The 23304-nt window shown below is 48.0% G+C and overlaps 1 protein-coding gene across 1 annotated transcript in view; it reads right to left on the bottom strand.

The window, feature by feature from the left end:
* The window catches only part of gpr143 (G protein-coupled receptor 143), an 82184-nt gene extending 61039 nt beyond the window's left edge, over positions 1 to 21145 (bottom strand). Inside the window, exon 1 of the mRNA XM_085999448.1 lies at positions 20547 to 21145. Within this exon, the coding sequence (XP_085855574.1) occupies positions 20547 to 20805 (259 nt within the window). The 5' untranslated portion in view covers positions 20806 to 21145. The remainder of the gene's footprint in view (positions 1 to 20546) is intronic.
* Positions 21146 to 23304: the final 2159 nt, after the last annotated feature.

Genomic DNA, 23304 nt, shown 5'->3' with positions numbered 1-23304 from the left:
GAGGTCGTTGAGTAATACGCCTGGGGAACCAAAGAAGGTTCACATCTGTGGGGACTTTAAGGTGACAGTGAACCCAGTCCTTCACACGGTACAATATCCGCTTCCGCGGATTGAAGATATATTCGCCTCGCTATCTGGAGGAAAACGCTTCACTAAGATTGATCTGGCCCAGGCGTACCTGCAAATGGAGGTAGAAGAAGCCTCGAAACAGTAGCTCACAATCAACACTCAAAAGGTCTCTACCAATACAACCGGCTGGTGTTCGGGGTAGCATCAGCTCCGGCTATTTGGCAAAGGGCAATGGATCAAGTCCTGCAAGGGATTCCAGGGACCCAGTGTTATTTGGACGACATCCTGGTTACGGGCGAAAATGACAGTGATCACCTCACCAACCTGGAGCAGGTGCTCACTAGATTGAAGGAATATGGGCTCCAAGCTAATCGCCACAAATGTGAGTTTTTCCAGAAGCAGATCTCGTATTGTGGCCACGTTATTGATGGAGGGGTTACATAAGTCCCCTGAAAAGATTGAGGCAGTAGTCAAGGCTCCAGCACCGGAAAATGTGTCACAACTGAGGTCGTTCCTTGGGCTGGTGAACTACTACCATGAGTTCTTGCCAAATTTGTCTATAGTACACACACTGAACACCCTACTGCAAACGGGGGTACCATAGAAGTGGAATGACGAATGTAAACGAGCATTCCAGAAGTGCAAAGAATTGATCACATCAAAAGAGGTGTTGGCTCATTTCAACCCAGCACTACCAATTCGGTTGGCGTGTGATGCATCACCCTATGGCATTGGAGTGGTGCTGTCGCACAAATTCCCGGACGGCTCAGAGAGGCCAGTAGCCTTTGCGTCTCGGTCACTAACCTCAGCCGAGCGTAACTACGCCCAGATTGACAGGGAAGCCCTCAGCCTAGTATGGGGAGTGAAAAAGTTCAACCACTATCTGCACGGGCAGAAGTTCACCTTGCTGACTGACCACCAACCACTTGTCTCCATCTTTAATCCAAAGAAGAGCGTTCCGGTGATGACTGCGCAACGGCTACAAAGATGGTCCCTTTTTCTAGGGGCGAACCAATATGAAAGAGAGTATAAGGGCACGAAACAGCATGGAAACGCTGATGGGCTATCACACCTGCCATTGCCTACTGCGGAGGAAGCACCAGCAGTGGACCCTGTCGAAATATTTTATTCAACTATAATTGAACGCTTGCCAGTAACTAACGCTGACATAGAGAAGGAGACCCGAAATGACCCGACACTGTCTCGGGTATATGACTTGACGGTGAAGGGATGGCCAACACATGGCGGCTCACTGTTGCCAGCATTCTCATCCAGAAGAGAACAGCTGTCGGTATGCCAGGGGACCTTGATGTGTGGATCCCGAGTGGTAATTCCACCCAAGTTAAGGGAGAGAATGCTCAATGAGCTTCACGAAGGCCATCTGGGAGGGGTGAAAATGAAAAGCCTTGCTAGGGCTTATGTGTGGTGGCCGGGGATCGATCAGCAACTCGAGGACCTGACAAAGAGCTGCTCAGGATGCCAGAAGGTCCAAAATGCACCACCACATGCCCCTCTACACCCATGGGAGTGGCCCTCCTCTTCATGGCAACGGGTGCATTTTGATTTTGCTGGTCCATTCATGGACTCAATGTTTTTAATAGCCATGGATGCGCACTCAAAATGGCCTGAGGTGATCAAAATGTCCTCCACCACCACGGAGAAAACTATTGCAGTCCTACGGACCATATTTGCCAGGAACGGCTTGCCAGAGCAGATTTGCTCTGATAACGGACCACAGTTTGTGTCCGAAGAGTTTTGGAAATTTATGAAAAGGAATGGGGTAAGGCATTACACATCCGCCCCGTATCATCCAGCCACAAATGGATTGGCTGAGAGGTTCGTACAAACCTTTAAAAAAGCAGTAAGGGCCATGTGCGATGACGACATTCCACTGCAGCATAAGGTGGACAATTTCCTGTTAGCCTACAGAAATGCGACACATGCAGTCACCAACCAGACCCCGGCCATGATGTTCTTTAACCGAAGGTTGAGATCTCGTCTGGATTTGCTCAGACCAAATGTACGAAGAGATGTTGAGAATAAGCAATTCCAGCAGATCAATGAGAAGCCGACAAGGAGCTTCAATGTAGGGCAACCAGTCTTGGCCCGCGACTACCGAACAGAGAAATGGCAACCAGGAACGATATGCACACGGCAGGGGCCACTAATGTACACAGTGGATGTTGGGGAGAACATTGTGAGACGCCATATCGACCAGATCCTAGCGTCACAGGAACGAGTCAACCCCATGTCTCGCGTACCTGGTGATGAACCCGACATACAGGTAGCATCTACCCCAGAAACAGTAGCATCGGAAGCTGATGAACCAACCGACGACAGGGGGCCAGAATCGCCTCCGCACCAAGAGCAAGACACTCAGGAAAGGCGCTATCCAAAAAGGATCAGGAAGCCGCCCCAAAGACTGAATTTATAAATGGACTATTTTCAGTTAACGTTGCATGTTAAAAGTGTTAATTGTTAAATGAATGTTATGGTACTGTTAATCTAAAAGGGGAGGAATTGTAGTGTATGTACCTTTAAGGGGAGAACTACTTTTTACAGCTCCTGTATACTGTAGTACCGGCAGTGACCACACCTGTATATAAACCCTGAGTAGGGATCTGTACAATTAGTTTTAGAGTAACCCTCATCCAGTAAACACCTGTTGATTGTTCCCTGCAGTCTCTTGTCTAGTTATTGAAGCACACACATCAAGATACACGGATCTAACAGAATGCTCCTCACATTAAGACACAAAGCCTTCAGGCTTGTTTTTTTAACACTCTTAGACCTATTAGAATTATTATTTACTGTAACCATGTTTGATTTAAACCACTGATTTCTCTGACTCCCACTTTTGTTTTTTTCTCCTTCCTATCTTTTGCTTTTATCCTCGTTTCCCTTTCCTCTGTCTCCCTGCTCAGGTTCCCAACCCCCTGCCATTTTAGTTTAAACCCTCCCCCTCACTTCTCTGCTGCGCCTGCTTAGGCGCCTTTGTTGGGAGTCCTCTGGGTTTGGGAGCCTGGGAGGGCTCTGTTGTGTCGGTACCTTTCTACCTAGACACAATTTAGGACTCAGAACTCAGAGATTCAAACATGAAGTGCTTTATTGGAAGGAAAGGAATTTCTGGCAAGTTCCGAACAAAGAGAGCTAAACTTAACCGAGAGAATACCCAACCATTTATCTCCTGTGACAGCGCCACCACAGGTGGGAGGAGAACACACAATACTTAACATTTCCTCCCCTCTTAAATGGAAGGTCCACATTATTCCTCAATAGGTAAGTTACTTTCAATACACTCAACTAACCTAGGGTAGAGGTAGATTGCCTCAAACCCTGACTTTACCCTGGGGTTTATTCTGCCCGTCTTGTGGGTAAGTCACTAAGCCTACAGATCCAAGCGTCTTGGAGGCCGCCGCTCTCTGACAGGATACCGGCGGTCATCGCTGGCTTCCACAGCAGCAGGCATTGACACAGGCCTGGATGGAGAAGGTGCCTGTGTCAGTTGAAAGTCAGGAGTTTGCACAGGTGGAACAGTCTCTTTGACTTCCTGTGTTGGAGAAGAGCACTGTGGCAAAGGATGCTGGTTTGCGGTATCATCCGGAAACAGTTCAGGCCAACCAGCCGTTGGAGCCTCTGTGGCTGTCTCTGCTCCTAGCAACAGTTGATCTGTGTGTCTTCTCCAGACGACGTCCTCAGCAGTCTCAACCATGTAAGGCACAGGGCCCGTTTGCACGATCACCGTAGCAGGAACCCATTTCGGTCCAGTGTTGTAGTTTTGAGCTAGGACGTGCTCTCCCGGATGAAACCGTCTCTCCTTGGCTCTTTTCTCTCTCTTTTCAACTTGAGCTTGTTGTTGACGATGGACAACCTGCTCTGCCCTTGGAGGTTTAAGTCAAAACTAGTCCGCAACTGCCTCTTCATCATGAGCGAAGCGGGGGAAGTTTTGGTTGTGGCATGCGGCTCGTTCCTGTAGGACAACAGGAAGCTGTTCAGACGTTGGTGGATTGAGCCCTGACCTTGCGATGCCTTCAAGGCGTGCTTCAAAGTTTGCACGAACCTTTCTGCCTGGCCGTTAGTAGAGGGATGATAGGGCGCAGACCTGATGTGTTGGACACCATTCACATGCAGGAAGGTTGCAAACTCCTGTGATACAAATTGTGGACCATTGTCACTTACGAGTTGTTCCGGTGAGCCATAACGGCTGAACATCTCACCAAGTTTCTCAATCGTTTTCTCTGCCGTGGTAGACCTCATCACAGCAACCTCCGGCCACTTGCTACGAGCGTCCACAACCACCATAAACATCTTCCCTTCGAAAGGACCGGCGAAGTCTACATGTACTCGCTGCCACACTTCTGCGGGCCAATCCCAGGGGTGTAGGGTTGCCAGCTGCAGAACATTCCGGACCCTTTGACATGGGGAACATGTTTTGGCTTTCTCCTCAATATTCCCATCGAGACCTGGCCACCAGAAGTAGCTTCTTGCCATTTCCTTCATCTGAACCATCCCACTGTGGCCTGTATGAAGTTGTTGCAGTATAGGTTCCCTCAGAGGTGGCGGAATGATGACACGGCGTCCCCAAAGAAGACAACCTGCCTGGACGGAGAGCTCATTTCTTTTTGAAATGTAAGGTTTCAAACTAGGAGAATCTCCTATCGCTCTCCCTCGAATGACATCGTCCATTACCTCAGACAGGACTGGATCGTTGCGGGTGTACCTTCGCACCTGAACTGCAGTGACAGGTGCTCCCTCCACTTGTCTAAAGTAGAAGATGTCTATCCGACGAGGCTCTGGGGGAGTAACAGGCAAGGGTAGCCTCGAGAGACCGTCTGCGTTGCCGTGCAAGTCTGATTTGCGATATTTGATGTCGTATGTGTGTCCTGACAACAGTAAAGCCCACCTTTGCATCCTGCTTGCAGTGAGAGACGGAATTCCGGTGTGGGGCCCGAAGATTGAAGTCAATGGACGGTGGTCCGTCAGGAGTGTGAACCTTCTCCCAAACAGGTACTGATGAAATTTTCGAATTCCAAAAACGATTCCCAAGGCCTCGCGCTCGATCTGCGCATAGTTACTCTCGGCCTTGTTCAAGGTGCGTGATGCGAAGGCGATAGGTTTCTCTTCACCCGAAGGCATGATGTGGGATATGACTGCTCCCGCACCATATGGTGATGCATCACATGCTAGCTGCACGGGTAGCTTTGGGTCGAAGTGTGTCAGGACCTCCGAATTCAGCAATGCTTTCTTTGCTTGGGCGAAAGCTTCGTTGCACAGTTCAGTCCATTTCCATGTTTTGCCTTGACATAGCAACTGATGTAATGGCTTCAGCAATGTTGCTAAGTCTGGAATAAACTTCCCATAGTAGTTAAGTAGCCCCAGAAATGAACGTAACTGGCTCACATTCTGGGGTGCTGGGGCCTCCACGATCGCCTTGACCATTGGCGGCGCCTTATGCAGGCCAGTAGCGTCAATCACATGCCCCAGGTACTCAACTGAAGACTGAAAGAATTCACATTTGTCTTTACGAACTCTGAGTCTGTACTCTTTCAGTCGTTGTAGTGTCGCATCCAAGTTCAGAAGATGATCCTCCTCATTTGTCCCAGTGGCAAGGATGTAGGATTCGCAAATTCCAGGAAAATACAGCCTACATTTTAAAACCCCTGAAATGGCCACATTTTTAAGAGCACAAGATGGAGTCAGCAGATCACATGACTCATTTCAGAAGGACATACCACTGCAATACCTTAAAGAAACCGGAGTCACCACCGATTGGAAAATTCCAGACTGACTGCAATTGATATGGTAATAAAGGTAGCAGCAGTAACGAAGTAAAAAACAAAGGACTTGCACTTGAAAAGGTCATGTTAATCGCCAGATAAACGTAAACCCATCACTGAAATCACAGAGCACAGACAAGACCCATTATCTGCATCAAACTCAGCGGGACATGGGACATAACCCATCAGTTTGGTTTCGGCCACGATTAAAGTCGTTAAACTAAAGTACCAGCTTTTGTCAAAGTAGCCGGCCCAAAACTTTGACAAAAGAAAACCCCTGATTTGGCGCCAAAGATAAGGGCAAGGAAACGGTACAACTGTTGGGGGAAAATCGACGGGCAGAAGGTATGATCGGAGGCAGAGAACAACGAGAGGTTAAGGTTAAGTTGAACGGTTCGAGTGGAGAGGTCCGATTAGGAGGTTCGATTACGGTTCGAGGAGCACGGAGGTTCTACAAGTTCGAGCAGGAGGTTCTACAAGTTCGAGCAGGAGAGCAGGTTCAGGAGCCCGTCCCAGAAGGAAGATCAATCAGGAATCCTGGAAGCTACAGGAGCACCAAGGTCGAGGACAGTTTTAAAACCCTGGTGAGCATAGAGACCCAACTCCACCTAGCTGACCTAGTAGAGGGATACTTTAGAGACGGGAGGGTTTTAATATTAAGGGCTTTGTAATCGGGAGTGTTATTTATCCTTCGTTGTACCGCGCGCTTTCCCCACCCCCGTTTTATTATACCGCAGCTAATGAATTGATGTATTTTAAGATAGTCAAAGTAATTCTTGTGTGTTAAATTTTAGTTCCCATTGGGAGGCGTGTTAATGATTTTGTCTGTGTTGTTTCTTTGTTCCCTGTGTTTTTATTCTCCTTATAAATAAAGAAACCATTAATTTTAAAACTTACCTTGTCTCACCTGATCCATTTGTCTTCCGAGTCACAAGTTGGGTACATTTGTCTTTACGAACTCTGAGTCCGTACTCTTTCAGTCGTTGTAGTGTCGCATCCAAGTTCAGAAGATGATCCTCCTCATTTGTCCCAGTGACAAGGATGTCGTCCAGGTAGCACTGGACTCCTGGCAGTCCACTCAAAATCTGATCCATTGCCCTTTGGAATAGAGCAGGGGCCGACGTAATTCCAAACGGAAGGCGGCAGCACCTGTATAGCCCCTTGTGTGTTACAATTGTCAGCAGCTCCTTTGATTTGTCATCGACATGCATTTGTAGATAAGCCTGGCATAAGTCTATTTTGCTGAACTTTTGCCCTCCGGCCAGGCCCGTAAAAAGATCAATGAGGGGAAGAGGGTACTGTTCCACAGACAGCACCGGGTTAATAGTCACTTTAAAATCCCTGCAGATTCGAACAGATCCATCCTTTTTCAGGACAGGAACAACGGGTGTGGCCCATTTGCTCACGCTCACAGGCTCCAGGACTCCATTCTCGACTAAGGCCTCCAAGTTAGCCTCAACTTTTGGCCTAATTGCATAGGGTACAGGTCGGGCTTTGTGAAACTTCGGCTTGCTGTCAGGTTTAATGTCCAGTCTCACGCTGATCTTTTTCATGCTCCCAAGTTCCCCATTGAAGAGTTCTGCATGTTTGTTTAACACTGCAGTCAGACCTGACTCCCCTTTTGACATCATGCGGACTGCAGGCCAGTCCAGTGTGATTTTCTCTAGCCACGCACGTCCCAGTAGCGATGGGTAATTTCCCTTTACCACATATAGTGGCAGTTTTGCAGTCTGTCCGTTCAATTTAACTGTCACCTCAATGACGCCTCTCATGGCCACAGGTTCGCCGGTATACGTCTTTAGCACAATGTTTGTTGGCTGAAGGGTAAGATGCTTTAGCATTTTGTTGTAGACAGTGTCTGAAACAAGGGACACAGCCGCGCCTGTGTCCACCTCCATCCGCACTGATTGTCCCTCCATCAGTGGTGACACCCAGTAGCCATTTGAACCACCTGCAACCATCAGTATATGCACCTCTTCCTCCTCAGAGGTGTCGCTCCCCTCTGTTTTGCTTGTTCCATCATACTGCACTGAATGAACACTCTTTTTCCTCTCTTGTCCAAATACAGACATTTTGCTTCCATGCTTCCCAGCTCTGTCTGTTCTTTTTTTACCTCTACAGGCGCGTTCAATGTGACCCTTTTTGCCACAATTTCGGCATTCCAGCTCCGTACACCAGCAGTCATTAGCGTGATGGCCCGTTTTCCCACAACGGTAACATGTGCCGTTCCGCGCACCTTTAGGCTCAGACGACACCTTGTGAACTCTCCCTGTTGAACTCAACTGGTGAGCCTCCTTTTCCGCCATCTCCATGGAGACACTAACTTCAATGGCCTTTTCAAGAGTAAGGTTGTCCTCCGTAAGAAGGTGCTTCAGTGTGGCTGCATTTTGCAGACCACACACAAGTCTGTCTCTAATGGTGTCATTCAGCACCTCCTTGAACTGGCAGTGTTCCGACAACCTTTTTAAAGCAGCAATAAACATCGTCACTGATTCCCCCTCCTCTTGATTCTGTTTGTGAAATCTAAATCTCTCAGCAATAACCAGAGGTTTTGGTGAAAAATGTGCTCCAAGAATTTCCACTAGTTGCTTATATGTTTTAGTTCCTGGCTTATCTGGCTGCACAAGGCTGCGAAGTAAATTGAAAGTCTTCGGCCCGATTACACTCAAAAAGGTAGGCACGACCTTTTCATTTGCCACCGCATTCGCCAATGCAAAATAATCAAAACGTTCCGTATATGCGCTCCATATTTTCATCAAAATCACCGATGTTTCCTAATATAGCAGCCATCTCATGTTTCAAATTAAATTTTCTGTTTACTCACTGCACCCGTAATGTATGCAGGTTCATCCGCTCCTCGTTGCCACTTGTTGTGTCGGTACCTTTCTACCTAGACAAAATTTAGGACTCAGAACTCAGAGATTCAAACATGAAGTGCTTTATTGGAAGGAAAGGAAGTTCTGGCAAGTTCCGAACAAAGAGAGCTAAACTTAACCGAGAGAATACCCAACCATTTATCTCCTGTAACAGCGCCACCACAGGTGGGAGGAGAACACACAATACATAACAGGCTCAGCAACAGTCTGCTCCTTCTGCGGCTGTGCAGGGGCTGAGACGGCCATCTCGGTTGGGTGAGGAATCTGGTGGGGCTCTGACCAAGGGCTCCGCAGTGGCATGGGAGTGAGCGCACTTGGAGAGGAGCCCACACTTCCTTGTTGTTGACCACCAACATCCCTCTCATGGGTCACCCGCACTTCACTGCTAGCAAGTAGCTGGGTGCACCTTGCTGCACATGAGTGGGGCCATGAGGACCCATTTCTGTGCGGACATTCCTCATAACAAGGACGTCCTTGCACCTTTGGGTTCTCTCCTCAATAGTTGTCTTTCTATCCTCCATAGATGACCATCTATTTAGAAGGATAGCAAAATCTATTTAGAAGTGTTACCATGTTCTGCTGTGTCTGGCGATTTATGTCCTCCATGGAGGTTGCCATCCTTTCCATGGCGGCACCTACACTGCCATTGCAAGCACCACGGCATTGCTCATGTTTGAATCCTCCATTCTCTGCACGCTCGCAGTTACCGTGGTTGCAAACCATGTCAGAGGTTCCAGCACCGCTCTCTTTCTGGATGGCCCCAGAGGCACAGCGTCCACATGCAGCCGAGCAGAGCTAGGAGCGTCCAACGCCCTCTGACGAGGATTCTGCACTGCTGTCCCTGTCTCCACCCTCAGCTGATGCTCACTTGTGAGCTGTGATACACCAGGTGACAACACTAATCTATCTCACAAAGGACCCACCAAGGTGTGCGTATCTGTGCTGGTGCTAGGTGCGCTCATTTCTGCTGACGCTGCTCGCTCAGAGGCTGCAGGTTCCTCTGAGGAGTCCTCCTGCTCTTCCTCCTTGACAGTGGGGAGGGGGGCACTCGATGGTCCTGTGGGGGAATAAAGGCATGAGTTAGAGATGTGATATTTACGTAGCAGACACAACCTCTTGTGCAGATGATCAGAACTCAATCTGTATGAACATCAGATGCCAGATCAGTCACTCATGAAATCTAAATGAGAGGGTTGCAAATCTATTTTGTCACCAGCTTGCTCTACTGCGCCCGTCTATTCTGTCACCAGCTTGCTCTACTGTGCCCGTCTCTCCGTCCCCCACTTCCAGCTTCTCTGCACCACCGACGATGTCGAGAGTAGCCTCCTCAGCGTTGGTTAAATGTGCCATGGAAGGTGGCCCTCCTCCTGTCCTCCTCCTCTCCCTCTTATTGTGGGCTTTCTTTTCCTACAATGAGTGACACAAGTGGAGTTTGAGCGAGAATGTTGGAATGAGTGTAGAGAATCCATAGCATAGATGCTTAGAGGGAGACAAAGATGGAGTGAGGTGCCAATACCAAGGGCCATCCCTGTGCGTTGTTAGTTGTTGTCATTGCATAACAGTGAGAGTGAGTGTGAGGGGTGGATAGTAGAATGGTGAAGTGATTCTGTACATAGAGAGGGATGGTTAAGGGTGCCAGGGATGCAAGGGTAAATTGTGCAGGAGTAGGTTGACAATGCAGAGTGCTGGTGATAAGAGATGGGGAGCAGAATGAAGGTAATTATACTCACTTTTGCTGTGCGTAGCAGGCCATTGAACCTTTTCCTGTACTGAACCCAGGTGCATGAGCACAAAGACCTGGCACTCACCTCCTCAGCAATTTGCAGCCAGGCTGCCTTGGTTTGCTGAGGAGGCTTCCTCCATCCATTGGAGGAAAACCGAACCTCCTTGTGCCCTCTTACTCCCTCCACAAGAGCATGGAGGGAGTCATCATCAAAGCGGGGAAAGGCCTTGGTTCTTGCAGCAGTCGTCTCACTAACAATACCACCGAGAAGCATCAGAAGGTGAATAAAACCTAAAGGCTGCATGGGCCCCTTAAATGCAGCTGAATCGAAGACGTCAGCAGAGGCGAGCAGCAGACCCGAACCCACCGATTGGCCCAGTTAACTCAAAATCCTTATCGAAGTGCGGCTGAAAGCGGCAGCGGGACCGGAACCCGCCGAGCAGCGAACCCACCTCCGCTGGCAAAATCACGGCCCAGGTGTGGGATATTTGGGAATTGTGGGGGTAGATTTTTTTTTTTTTTTTTAATGCTGTTCATCTGTAACATCTTCCGTTTCTGAGGAAGCGACTATAACCGAATCATTGGGGTAAGATTTCAACTCAGTGGCGAGCAGATCATTGATAATGGTGGTTTGTCCTGCATTCCTGATTAGGGATGCCAACCTTGGTTGAATATATTACTGGAGGTTTCATCACATGACCTCCTGCCTCCCACTGCCCCGCCCCCACGCTCGTCACTGGTCTCTTAAAATGCCCATCCTCACGGCACAGTGCCTTCCCACGCCCATTGGAAAGCAAAAAGACTGTTCCATTACCCAATTTGATCATTCTTGACTGTCAGTCGAACAGCCTCTTTTCCCCCCGCAACTCCAATATTTCTATATCTAGTAAACAGAAGTGTTCAAAGAAAATGAAAGAAACTCAATTTTATTTAATGCCATGATTTTTCTTCTGGGCTGCTCACTGCAGTGTCCTGGAGATTAATCATCAATTCCTGGAGACTCCGGGCCAATCCCGGAGGGTTGACAGCCCTATTCCTGACTCATTCCCACCTGCAAATGATATTGGCCGGAAAGAAACTTGCAGTGGGAGGGGGTGGATCCAGTCGTCGTGGTCCATGTTGGTACAAACGATGTAGATAGGACTAGGAAGCCGGTTCTGTTAAAAGGAGTATGAGCAGCTAGGGGTCAAATTAAAAAACAGAACCTCAAGGGTAATAATCTCTGGATTATTACCTGAGCCACGAGCGAATTTGGCTAGGACAAATAAAATAAGAGAGTTAAATGCGTGGCTCAAAGACTGGTGTGGGAGAAATGGGTTTTGCTTCCTGGGACACTGGCACCAGTACTGGGGCAGGAGGGAGCTGTTCCGTTGGGACGGGCTTCACTTGGCCAGTGCTGGGACTAGAGTCCTGGCGGATCATATAACTAGGGCTGTAGAGAGGGCTTTAAACTAACTAGTCGGGGGGAGGTTCCTAGAGAACAAATAATAAAAATGACAACAGAGAAGGTCATAGACTTAGGTAGCAGTGGGGAATTAAAAACCAGAGCGTGTCAGGAAGGGGCAGAAGGTATGGAGTAAAAGGTAAAGTAATAAAAAGGGCAAAAGCAGGAACTAAGTGTCACAAAACACTTTTGAAAGTTCTCTATCTGAATGCACGTAGCATTCGTAACAAAATAGACGAGTTAATGGCACAAATAGCTACATATGGGTATGATCTTGTGGCCATTACAGAAACATGGCTGCAGGGTGACAATGCCTGGGAATTAAACATACCAGGTTATTTAACAATCAGGAAGGACAGGCAGGAAGGAAGGGGAGGTGGGGTGGCTATGTTAATAAAGGAAGGAATCACTGTAATACAGAGAAATGATATTGGGTCAAAAGATCAGGATAATGAAACAGTTTGGGTGGAGATAAGGAATAATAAGGGGAAAAAAACACCAGTGGGCGTAGTCTATAGGCCCCCGAACAGTCGCAACTCGGTTGGACGGAGTATCAATCAGGAAATAGTTGAGGCTTGTAATAAGGGAACATCTATAATTATGGGGGATTTTAACTATCATATTAATTGGACAAATCAAATTGGGCAGGGCTGCCTTGAGGATGAGTTCATTGAGTGTATTAGGGATGGGTTTCTTGAGCAGTATGTAACTGAACCGACCAGGGGGCAAGCAACCTTAGATCTGGTCCTGTGTAACGAGGCAGGATTAATTAAAAATGTCCTAGTAAAGGATCCCCTTGGAATGAGTGACCATAACATGGTTGAATTCCATATTCAATTAGAGGGTGAGGAGGTTGTATCTCAAACAAGCGTGCTAAGCTTGAATAAAGGAGACTATGAAGGTATGAGAGCGGAATTGAGTAAAGTGGATTGGGAAAATAGATTAAAGGGTAAGACGATACATGATCAGTGGTGTACATTTAAGGAGTTATTATACAACTTCCAAAAAAAGTATATTCCACTGAGAAAAAAAGGGTGTAAAAGAAAAGACAGCCATCCGTGGCTAAGTAAAGAAATTAAGGATAGTATTCGACTAAAAGCAAGGGCATATAAGGTAGCCAAATCTAGTGGGAGGATAGAGGATTGGGAAAACTTTAAAAGACTGCAAAAAATAACAAAAAGATTGATTAAGAAAGGGAAGATAGATTATGAAAGTAAATTAGCAAAAAATATAAAAACAGATAGTAAGAGTTTTTATAGTTATATAAAAAGAAAAAGGGTGGCTAAAGTAAATGTTGGTCCCTTAGAGGATGAGACCGGGAAATTAATGGTGGGAAATATGGAGATGGCAAAAACACTGAATGAATATTTTGTATCAGTCTTTACGGTAGAGGACACCAGGAATATCCCAACACTGGACAAGCAGGGGGCTATAGGGGGGGGAGGAGATAAACACGATCAAAATCACTAAGGAAGTGGTACTCGGTAAAATAATGGGACTCAAGGCGGATAAATCGCCTGGACCTGATGGCTTACATCCTAGGGTCTTGAGGGAAGTGGCGGTAGGGATTGTGGATGCATTGGTAATAATCTTCCAAAACTCCCTGGACTCAGCAAACTGGAAAACTGCTAATGTAACACCCTTCTTTAAAAAGGACAGTAGACAGAAGGCTGGAAACTATAGACCGGTTAGCCTAACATCTGTGGTAGGTAAAATTTTGGAGTCCATTATTAAGGAGACAGTAACAGGACATTTGGATAATCATAATTTAATAGGACAAAGTCAGCATGGTTTTATGAAGGGGAAGTCATGTTTGACAAATTTGCTGGAGTTCTTTGAGGAAGTAACATATAGGGTGGATAAAGGTGAACCAGTGGACTTAGTGTATTTGGACTTCCAAAAGGCATTTGACAAGGTGCCACACAAAAGATTATTGCTTAAGATAAAACATCACAGGATTGGGGGTAATATTCTGGCATGGATAGAGGATTGGCTATCTAACAGAAGGCAGAGAGTTGGGATAAATGGTTCATTCTCAGACTGGCAATCAGTAACTAGTGGTGTTCCGCAGGGGTCAGTGCTGGGTCCCCAACTCTTTACAATCTATATTAACAATTTGGAGGAGGGGACCGAGTGTAACATATCAAAGTTTGCAGATGATACTAAGATGGGAGGGAAAGTAGTGAGTGAGGAGGACATAAAAAACCTGCAAGGGGACATAGATAGGCTAAGTAAGTGGGCAGAGATTTGGCAGATGGAATACAATACTGGAAAGTGTGAGGTTATGCACTTTGGCAGGAAAAATCGTAGAGCAAGTTATTATCTTAATGGCAAGAAACTGGAAAGTACTGAAGTACAAAGGGATCTGGGGGTCCTGGTGCACGAAACTCAAAAGGTTAGTATGCAGGTGCAGCAAGTGATTAAGGCGGCCAATGGAATGTTGGCTTTCATTGCTAGGGGGATAGAATATAAAAATAGGGAGGTATTGCTTCAGTTGTACAAGGTATTGGTGAGACCGCACCTGGAATACTGCATACAGTTTTGGTGTCCATACTTAAGAAAAGACATACTTGCTCTCGAGTCAGTACAAAGAAGGTTCACTCGGTTAATCCCGGGGATGAGGGGATGGACATATGAGGAGAGGTTGAGTAGATTGGGACTCTACTCATTGGAGTTCAGAAGAATGAGAGGCGACCTTATTGAAACATATAAGATTGTGAAGGGGTTGGATCGGGTGGATGCAGGGAGGATGTTCCAGATGATGGGTGAAACTAGAACTAGGGGGCATAGTCTTAGAATAAGGGGCTGCTCTTTCAAAACTGAGATGAGGAGGAACTACTTCACTCAGAGGGTGGTAGGTCCATGGAATATGCTGCCCCAAAAAGCTGTCGAAGCTACATCATTACATAAATTTAAGACAGAAATAGACAGTTTCCTAGAAGAAAAGGGAATTAAGGGTTACGGGGAGCGGGCAGGAATTTGGACATGAGTCTAGGTTCGGATCGGTCATGGCCCTGTGGGTAGCGGAGCGGGCCCAGGGGCCGTGTAGCCTGATCCTGCTCCTGTTTCGTGTGTCTAATTCTGTTAGATTCAGGAGATAGTCCTGTCATAGTGGATTGGCGGTTAGGATCAGATCAGCCATGATCTTATTGAATGGCGGAGCAGGCTCGAGGGGCCAATTGGCCTACTCCTGCTCCTATTTCTTATGTTCTTATGCCCTCCATTGTAACTCACCTCAAAACAGGTAATGAGAAGGCCACCCAGGCAGGGGGCCTACTTTATATTCAAAGGTTGTGGCCTGGTGCTGTCGTTGCCATGTGATGCAATTATAACTCTGAAATTTGGAGGCTTGCATGGGACCAAACTTGATAGTAAGACCATGGTGAGAGCGGCCAGTATTCTTATTTAACTATTCTGACGATTCCTTCTAAACCAGGAGGAGCAGGAATTCTCACCCAGGCCCTGCATGGAGTCCTCGGGCCTCTCCCTTCTAGCAGGGGAGATATCCCCGGTGTCCTGGCCAATATTTATCCCTCAATCCACAGAACAAAAACAGTTTATCTGGACAGTATCACATTGCTGTTGGTGGGAGCTTGCTGTGTGCAAATTGGCTGCTGCGTTTCCCACATTACAACAGTGACTAGACTCCAAAAAGTACTTCATTGGCTGTAAAGCACTTTAAAGGCGCTATATAAATGGAAGTCTTTCTTTTTCTTTCTTAGCGTCAGCATCTCCTTTCAACCCCCCCCCACACCCCCCCAAACCCAGCACTAACTTTATGCCGGAGACTGTTACCTGGAGACCACGGCAGCCTCTGGCTTATATTGAGATTCCTGGTCCCAACTGCCGGTTTCAAGTGGCCCAAATGACAATGAGGCCAGAGAGAGTTAAAATTAGGGTGACCATACGTCCCCGTTTCCCAGGGACAGTCCCCAGATGAGAACTGTGTCCCTGGTCAAACAATATCCCCAGAAGTGTCCCTGGTTCATGAAACTCAACCTCGAATACACTAGCTGCCATTTTAATTGAATGAGCGCCATTCATCCTAATTGCAGCTCGCGTAAATCCGCGCCTGCACTCAGGGACGGACCAATCAACAGGGCCCACTGTTGATTGACAGATTCTCTGCCCATTGGCAGTGACAGACCAATGAAAGGGCGGATCGCCGTTTGTTGTCTGCTGAATTGCTTTGACCAGATTGGCTTCGGTTTGGACTAATGAAAGGACAGGGTGGGGAGGAGAGGGCTGGCCAATGGGATGGGTGTGTTTGCGCGGGAGGTGCGATGATGGTGTTGTTTGTGTGAGCCGGTGCCCCAGGACAGGCAACACATCTCATTGGTCGATGCAGGTTCGCCCCAGGGCCGCCCCTCAATGGGCGGGCTTTCCCATTTCCCCCCAGTGGGTAAATATAAAGCACGACAAAAATAACGGGGAAATTAGCGAAGCGATGTGGCAAACCCACTACCGCCTCGAAGGACTGAAGCAGAAACACCGGCCATTGAATAAAAGTCTTGGCCTAGATCCTTGGAACTGGCAGACCACCCGACTCCCTGTGGCTGGAACCAAGTAAATGAGTCCATGGACCGCAAGCCTGAGGACAGTCGCTGCCTCACGAGGCTGTAATTCGGCTCCTTCCTGGACAGTGCCACGATGCCGAGCCTCAGGCGGCTTCTGACGATGAGGCAGTTGGGGTGAGTGATGCTGAAGGGTAGAGAGGGGCACTGACACGCCGGCCTGGTAACACACGCCATCGGGAGCAGCTTTAGAGGTCGGGTTGTGGGGTGCATCACGGAGGCCGAGGGAGAAACAAATGGATGGTGGGTCAGTCAGTCAGTGCTGGGAATAGATGACGGGTCGCCAGTCAGTTTTGGAAAGTGGGGAGGCGGGGTGTCTGTCGGTCAGTTTTGGAAAGGGGGCTCGGTCGGTCAGTTTTGGAAAGGGGGGAAATCGGTCAGTCACCGCTGGGAATAGACAGTGGGGCAGCCAGTCAGTTTTAGTGGCTCAGTTGGTAGCACTCTTGCCTCGGAGTCAGAAGCTTGTGGGTTCAAGTCCCACTCGAACACATAAATCTAGGCTGACACTCCAGTGCAGTGCTGAGTGAGTGCTCCACTGCTGGAGGTGCCGTCTTTTGGATGAGACGTTAAACCGAGGCCATCTGCTCTCTCAGGTGGACAGAAAAGATGCCATTGTAGCGATTCGTGTGCATCGCCACTAAATAATCGACTCCCGACTTCGATGAACTATAAATAAGTTGTTTATTTACAGGAACAGGTTAAATACAACAGGTAAGGTAGCAGGTAAGATGGCTGACTGTAGGAGCACCGTGGTGTAGGTCTTTCCCCAGCGGGGACGCCACGAGGACTGACTAGAAGTTTCCGAGCTCAACTGCTAGCAGGTTCTGAGCTCAACTGCCAGCAGGTTCCAAGCTCTGACATCATGACGTCATCACGCAGAGTACAGGAATGAAGCCTGAGTGCAGTAACAGATACATTTAAAGGTAAGTTAAAGGGAATTATGTATCTCAATGTAAGGGACAACCGGTGGTACCGCCACATAGGCCCCCCCAGAATTCGCTTTAACGAAAGTCCAAGGATGAGATGGTCTGACGAGCTGGTGGTCACGGTAGTCGTGCTGTCTCGACTTGGTAGGCGAGGTCTGAAGATGCTGCTCGTGAGCGGATCCTTACGCGCGTCGTGGCGAATAAAGTGTATCCGTCAGGCGAAGGAACATGGAAACGTGCGAAACAGCAGGCCTTGTCAGAGTGACGGGCAAGTCAAGCGGATGCGGGCGATGACTCTGTTAATGTTGGAACAAGTCCTTGTTCTGACGAAATCTGCAGGAACGCCGACGGGCGATCCAGAAGGACTTGACTGGCGAGGTCGGTGAACTCGCCGACAGGTGAGCGAAACCTTCAGGAGGCTGGAACACGCTGAATGGTGCATGCCATAGTGCTACGACGTCAACACAACAGAGGGTGAAGAGTTGCTGCGTTGATCAGTGATCGGTGAAGCCAGCAACTTTCACATGGCTGATCGCGGCCGCAGGATGCCCGTTGGCCCCGTCCTCGATGTGTGCAGCGTCAGTAGAGGTTTGCATTTGTTAAAGGGAAAACTGGAGAAAGGGCGGCAACGGTCCTTTCAGGACCTTTCAGGAGGGGTCAACTCTGCCTGGAGGGCGGCAACACTTGTAACTGTTGTAGATTTAGGAGAACACAGCCGGGAGGGCGGCACGCTTTTTGTTCACGCCGAATCGTGTAGTAGGTAACACAACCAGCAGGCTGAAGGGCTGGTGCATCGTCGGCAGAGAAGGAGTCATCGTTTTTCACGAGGGATAGGTCCTCGTGGTTCGCGAGGGATGGGTCCTCCTGCGCAATGAGTGCATCCTCGTGTTTCATGGGGGTGAGTCCTCATGGTATCCCCGCAGGGCGCGCTCCGATTTTGTGGGCCCGAACATGCTGTACCCCGCGCTTGGAGAGATGTATACTTGCTGTTGCTTTGGATGTAGAGGCAGACGATCCGTGTGGCGGTAGGAAAGACGAGTATGGGGACCGTAAGCAAGTAAGTGGTCGGCGCCACATCGATGTTCTCGTCGAAGGGGGCTTCTACCTTTATAAAGCACGAGGGAGACTGTGGCTCCCTGGATTGCGGCAGCAACAGCAAAACGGCTGGTGCTTCCATGGCGTGCTTCTTTTGTGAAAATTGCTCACAAAAAAACGGGGTCCGGTTGAGTTTTGTCCGTGTCAAACGGGATCTGCTCCAGGCTGCACTTACCTTGCGAATACGTTCGCAAAGACGGGGTCGCCTTTGGAGGAATCGGTGATAGGCGGTTGCTGTTCCATGGTTGTTCATCGGTTGTGCGTTGGTCATCTTGTGGGAAGACGAGGTTCAGGTGCGCGTTGCTACCGTGAAAATCGTTCATGGATACGGGTTCACCAATTGTAGTGTTGGAATTGATGAGCTCCCGTACTCACGTCGTTGGGTCACCAATGTAGCGATTCGTGTGCATCGCCACTAAATAAATCGAGTTCGACTTCGACGAACTATAAATAAGTTGTTTATTTACAGGAACAGGTTAAATACAACAGGTAAGGTAGCAGGTAAGATGGCTGACTGTAGGCGCACCGTGGTGTAGGTCTTTCCCCAGCGGGGATGCCACGAGGACTGACTAGAAGTTTCCGAGCTCTAATGCCAGAAGGTTCCAAGCTCTGACGTCATGATGTCATCATGCAGAATACAGGAATGAAGCCCGAGTGCAGTCACAGATACATTTAAAGGTAAGTTAAAGGGAATTATGTATATCTCAATGTAAGGGACAACCGGTGGTACCGCCACACCATGGTATTATTTCAAAGAAGAGCAGGGGAGTTCTCCCCGGTGTCCTGGCCAATGTTTATTCCTCAATCACCATCACTAAAACAGATTATCTGGTCATTATCACATTGCTGTTTGCGGGGTCTTGCTGTGCGCAAATTGGCTGCCGCGTTTCCTACATTACAACAGTGACCACAATTCAAAAAGTACTTCATTGGCTGTAAAGTGCTTTGGGACGTCCGGTGGTCATGAAAGGCGCTATATAAATGCAAGTCTTTCTTTTCTTTTGGAAAGTCGGGTTGGCTAGTCAGCACTGGAAACAGAAGGCCGGCCGGGAAAGGTAAGTGCGGTTCCGCATTTCCTATACGGGACCTTTCCCAGAACTCAATAATGTTTCCAGGGAGTTCCCGTGCGGGGAATGGGGAACCTGCTCGTTACATTGAAATACAACATGGAAACTGGCCATTCAGCCCAACCAGTCCCTGCCAGCATCTACCCCAAACACTGAGCTTCCGCCCCCTCCCACACCCCCAGATCTCAAGGTCGTTCACAGAAGTATAATAAAAAAAATGGACACCAAGTCAAAGAAGGTGATATCGGAGGAGTGATGAAATATTTGGTCAAAGAGGAATTTCATGGAGCGTTATCAAGGAGGGAGGGAAATAAATGACTTGGGCAGTGATGTGAAGAAAGCTATTTTCTGAATAGGCCGTAAGACAGTGGGTATGAGAAACCGATGTTCCTGAACAGTGTTATTCTATATTTATAAACAGTGTCTGAATGTGCTTCAACATTGAGAGTCACATCCGCGGTAATTAGATGCACATTTGTTTTCTATTTGTAGTGTATCTGTGCAACTGTTAAAATATAGGCTGCTAAAAAATGCTGCCGCGCTTCACTGCGCAACCTACATGTTCCGCCCTGGCTACTTTGCTGTGCTCCCAGTGTGCGTGTCCCCAGATTCGGTTTCGAAAATATGGTCACCCTCGTTAAATGGCCTGGGCTTCACGTTCAACTCTCCGCGGGGATTTCCCTCCCACCCCTGCCCTTCCAAGTTAAAAGCAACCCCATCTTGTCTGTACTCTCCACAGATGCCACCCCAGTTGCTTAGTGTTTGCAGCATTTTCTGTTTCAGATTTCCAGCAACTGCAGTATTTTGCTTTTCAGTACATTTCAAACCCAAGTTGTTACAAAGACATTTTGCAAACTCACTGCCTGAACATTTCAAAATAAGCAGCAATACATATTTGCAATTCAGAATAAACTACTGTGGGCATTAGTCAATAATACAAATGTAAGATTTTATATCGCTTAAAACTTTTTTTTTTAAAGTGCTAAGTCACCTACCTATGCAGCCTAGAATGTCACAGATACTGATAATCAGCAGGATCCTAGAGGATGCTGAAGGTTTCTGCAGCGGGTACTGGCTGAATCTGCGGTAACCCAGTCTCCTTTTTGGCAAGACCTGGACGAGCGTGCCAATCAGACCCAGACTGGCGCTAGCGAGACAGATGGCATTAAAAAAGACAGGCTGGAAGCCCAACACAAAATCGGTGGCTGGATCCCTGGTGGGGCAGCAAAAGGTTTCTAAACGGGGGGAAGCCATGGCTGAAGACTGGTGGCAGACAGGCAGCGAGAGAGAGAGAGAGATTTGAAGCGCCTTGCTCCTGGATCACGGGATGAAGATCATGTGCATTCACTCAAATTCCAACACTGCCTTCACTCGCCCTGAAGCCTTTCCTTTTAATTGAATGTAAGCATCATCAGATCTCTTAACAGACCGCATTTCCGAGACGGCCCGGGGGACAGGGCTATTCGTTCTTTTCTTTTTTAAATCACGTGCAGTTCCTTACGTTAAAAACGAAGAGTTGTGTAGCCCCGGGTCAGTTGGGCAAGAATCTTGGGATCTCAATGGCCAGAACACTCGTCATGGAGCAGGCTCGCCGAGGGTGTTATTCACTGGGCAGCTTTCCAGTTTGCTTTATATAATCATTTAAATGAATCAGAAGGTTCAAAGAAAAATAAGTTGAACCCTCCTGAAGCTGAGATCTTTAAAAGCTTACCGGGAAAAATATATGCTTGACTCGGGTCATGTACACCGCTGTTCTGCATTGTGAGAGCTCTTAAATGACTTAAAAAAAAATGTTTTCTCTGTTATAATCATTTCAGCAAACTATCATACATTACAACACTTCTAAAAGTAATTAATTGGTTGTAAAGCGCTTTGGGACGCCCTGAGGTCGCGAAAGGCGCTATATAGATGCAAGTATTTCTTTTCTATCTGTAGTTCCGGAAATGGTGAATAATTTGAATGTAAATAGACAAAGTAATAATTTCCTTAAAAAAAATATGGACAGTGCCCGCAAAGAGGCAGAGGGTAATTTTGAAAGCTGGGATGTTTCAAACATTTTAGCGAGACAGTGTGAGTCTATTGTACACGATTACCAAGCTAAAGGTTAACAAAGGCCTCCTGTCTAATCACAAGTTCATTGAGCGAATATCTTACTACAATCTGGAAAAAAGATCGCAAAAGCTGTAAAATGCATGTTAAGTATGCTAACCGAGGGGTAAAATGATCCTCTGAACTTTATTAATGGAAAATGCAAACTTTAGAGGTGCTGCTTGTGCCAAGCTTCATGTTTTGCTCACGAGGCTTGTGACTAGAGATATTGGCGCTAATCCTTTCATTACCAGCAATGATCCAGTTACAAATGATAGATTGTTGGACAGGAACCAAAAAGCTGAGGAACAGCATTTCATAAAGGCAGAGCCAAAGAGATGTTTGCTAATAGCGGGTTAGTGTCGTATAAGTGGAGGGTCTACCTTGGGTTTGACATCACATGGGGTATAACTGAACAGCTTCTCACTACATCAATAGCTTTTTTTTGTACAAGATGGAAAAGATATATGAGTATTGATTATTATGTTTATATAACAAAAATAAATGTAGTTAATTGCATAAACGTGTGTGGATACATCAAGTTGTGAGCAATCTGAAGATTGGTGCAGGTGAATATGACCCCTGGGCATAAAAATTGGCATTGTGGATCGACCGCCCATTACAGACACCGCTCAAGCTTCATTCCCATTGAAAGCAATGCACTACAGCTTCAATTGGTGTCAATCCAGCTTTTTAAAACTTGGTGAAGACACAGCACTTTCTCCAGGTGCTGAGAGTTTGATTTGCAGCCAGGCAGCATAAATCAGGTTAGAGTCATAGGCGGAGAAATTCGGTATCGCCCCGTTTGGAGCGTAAGTATCGGCCGGGCGTGAAATTTTGCGCCTGGCGCAAATTATCGCCACCTACTGGTAAATTGGCCTCCTTCGCCCCAGGAGGTGCTTGGAGCGCTAAAACAGGCGCTGCACGACTGTCTTAAGGTGCTAAGCCAGAGGAGCGAGGCGCTACCTCCGAGGACGGGCGCAGCGCAGGTGCGGCCAGTTAGCGATTGCACACAGACACGCTGGCACCGGTCAGCTCTTAAAGGGGAGGGTCGATCTTGAATTGCAGCCACACCCTGCGCATCGGAGCCCTGAATCTCGGCCTGGACAGACCTGTTGCCACATACTTAAGCCAAGGACCACGGAGAGGGCCAGGGAGCGAGCGCAGCGGTTCAGCGAGGGGGCCTTGGAGGTTCTGGTTGGTGCGGTGGAGCGCAGGCGATCTCTCCTGTACCCGGACAGTGGCAGGAGGCCGCTGCCCAGCGACTATCGAAAAGCTTGGAGGGAGGTGGCTCACAAAGTGGCAGCATGCAGCACACTACAACGAAATGGGAGACTCGCTCAGGTGAGTACTGAAGGGCTCCCCCGGAATGGTCCAGACAGCGGAACCATTGCTTGAGCACGCCGATTGTGTGCTCAACGATGTTCCTGGTAGCTTGATGGCTCTCATTGTATCATTCTTCAGCAGGGGTGCTGGGCGAACAGAGCGGGGTCATCAGCCAGGTGCACAGAGGATAGCCCTTGTCCCCGAGAAGCCAGCCTCCTGGGTGAGCCGGGGCCTCAAAAAGGTCTGCCACAGAAGTCTGGCACAGGACGAAGGCGTCGTGGCTGCTGCCTGGAAAACGGGCATTGACAGCGAGCATCAGCTGTCTGTGGTCACAGACCA

The sequence above is a fragment of the Somniosus microcephalus genome, chromosome 10 (genome assembly GCF_052327205.1).
Source record: "Somniosus microcephalus isolate GS21.2 chromosome 10, FLI_Smic_1.0, whole genome shotgun sequence".
In the NCBI taxonomy this organism is placed as follows: Eukaryota; Metazoa; Chordata; class Chondrichthyes; order Squaliformes; family Somniosidae; genus Somniosus; species Somniosus microcephalus.
The sequence above is the reverse complement of the archived record's forward strand: the minus strand, read 5'-3'. Positions and strand labels throughout refer to the sequence as shown.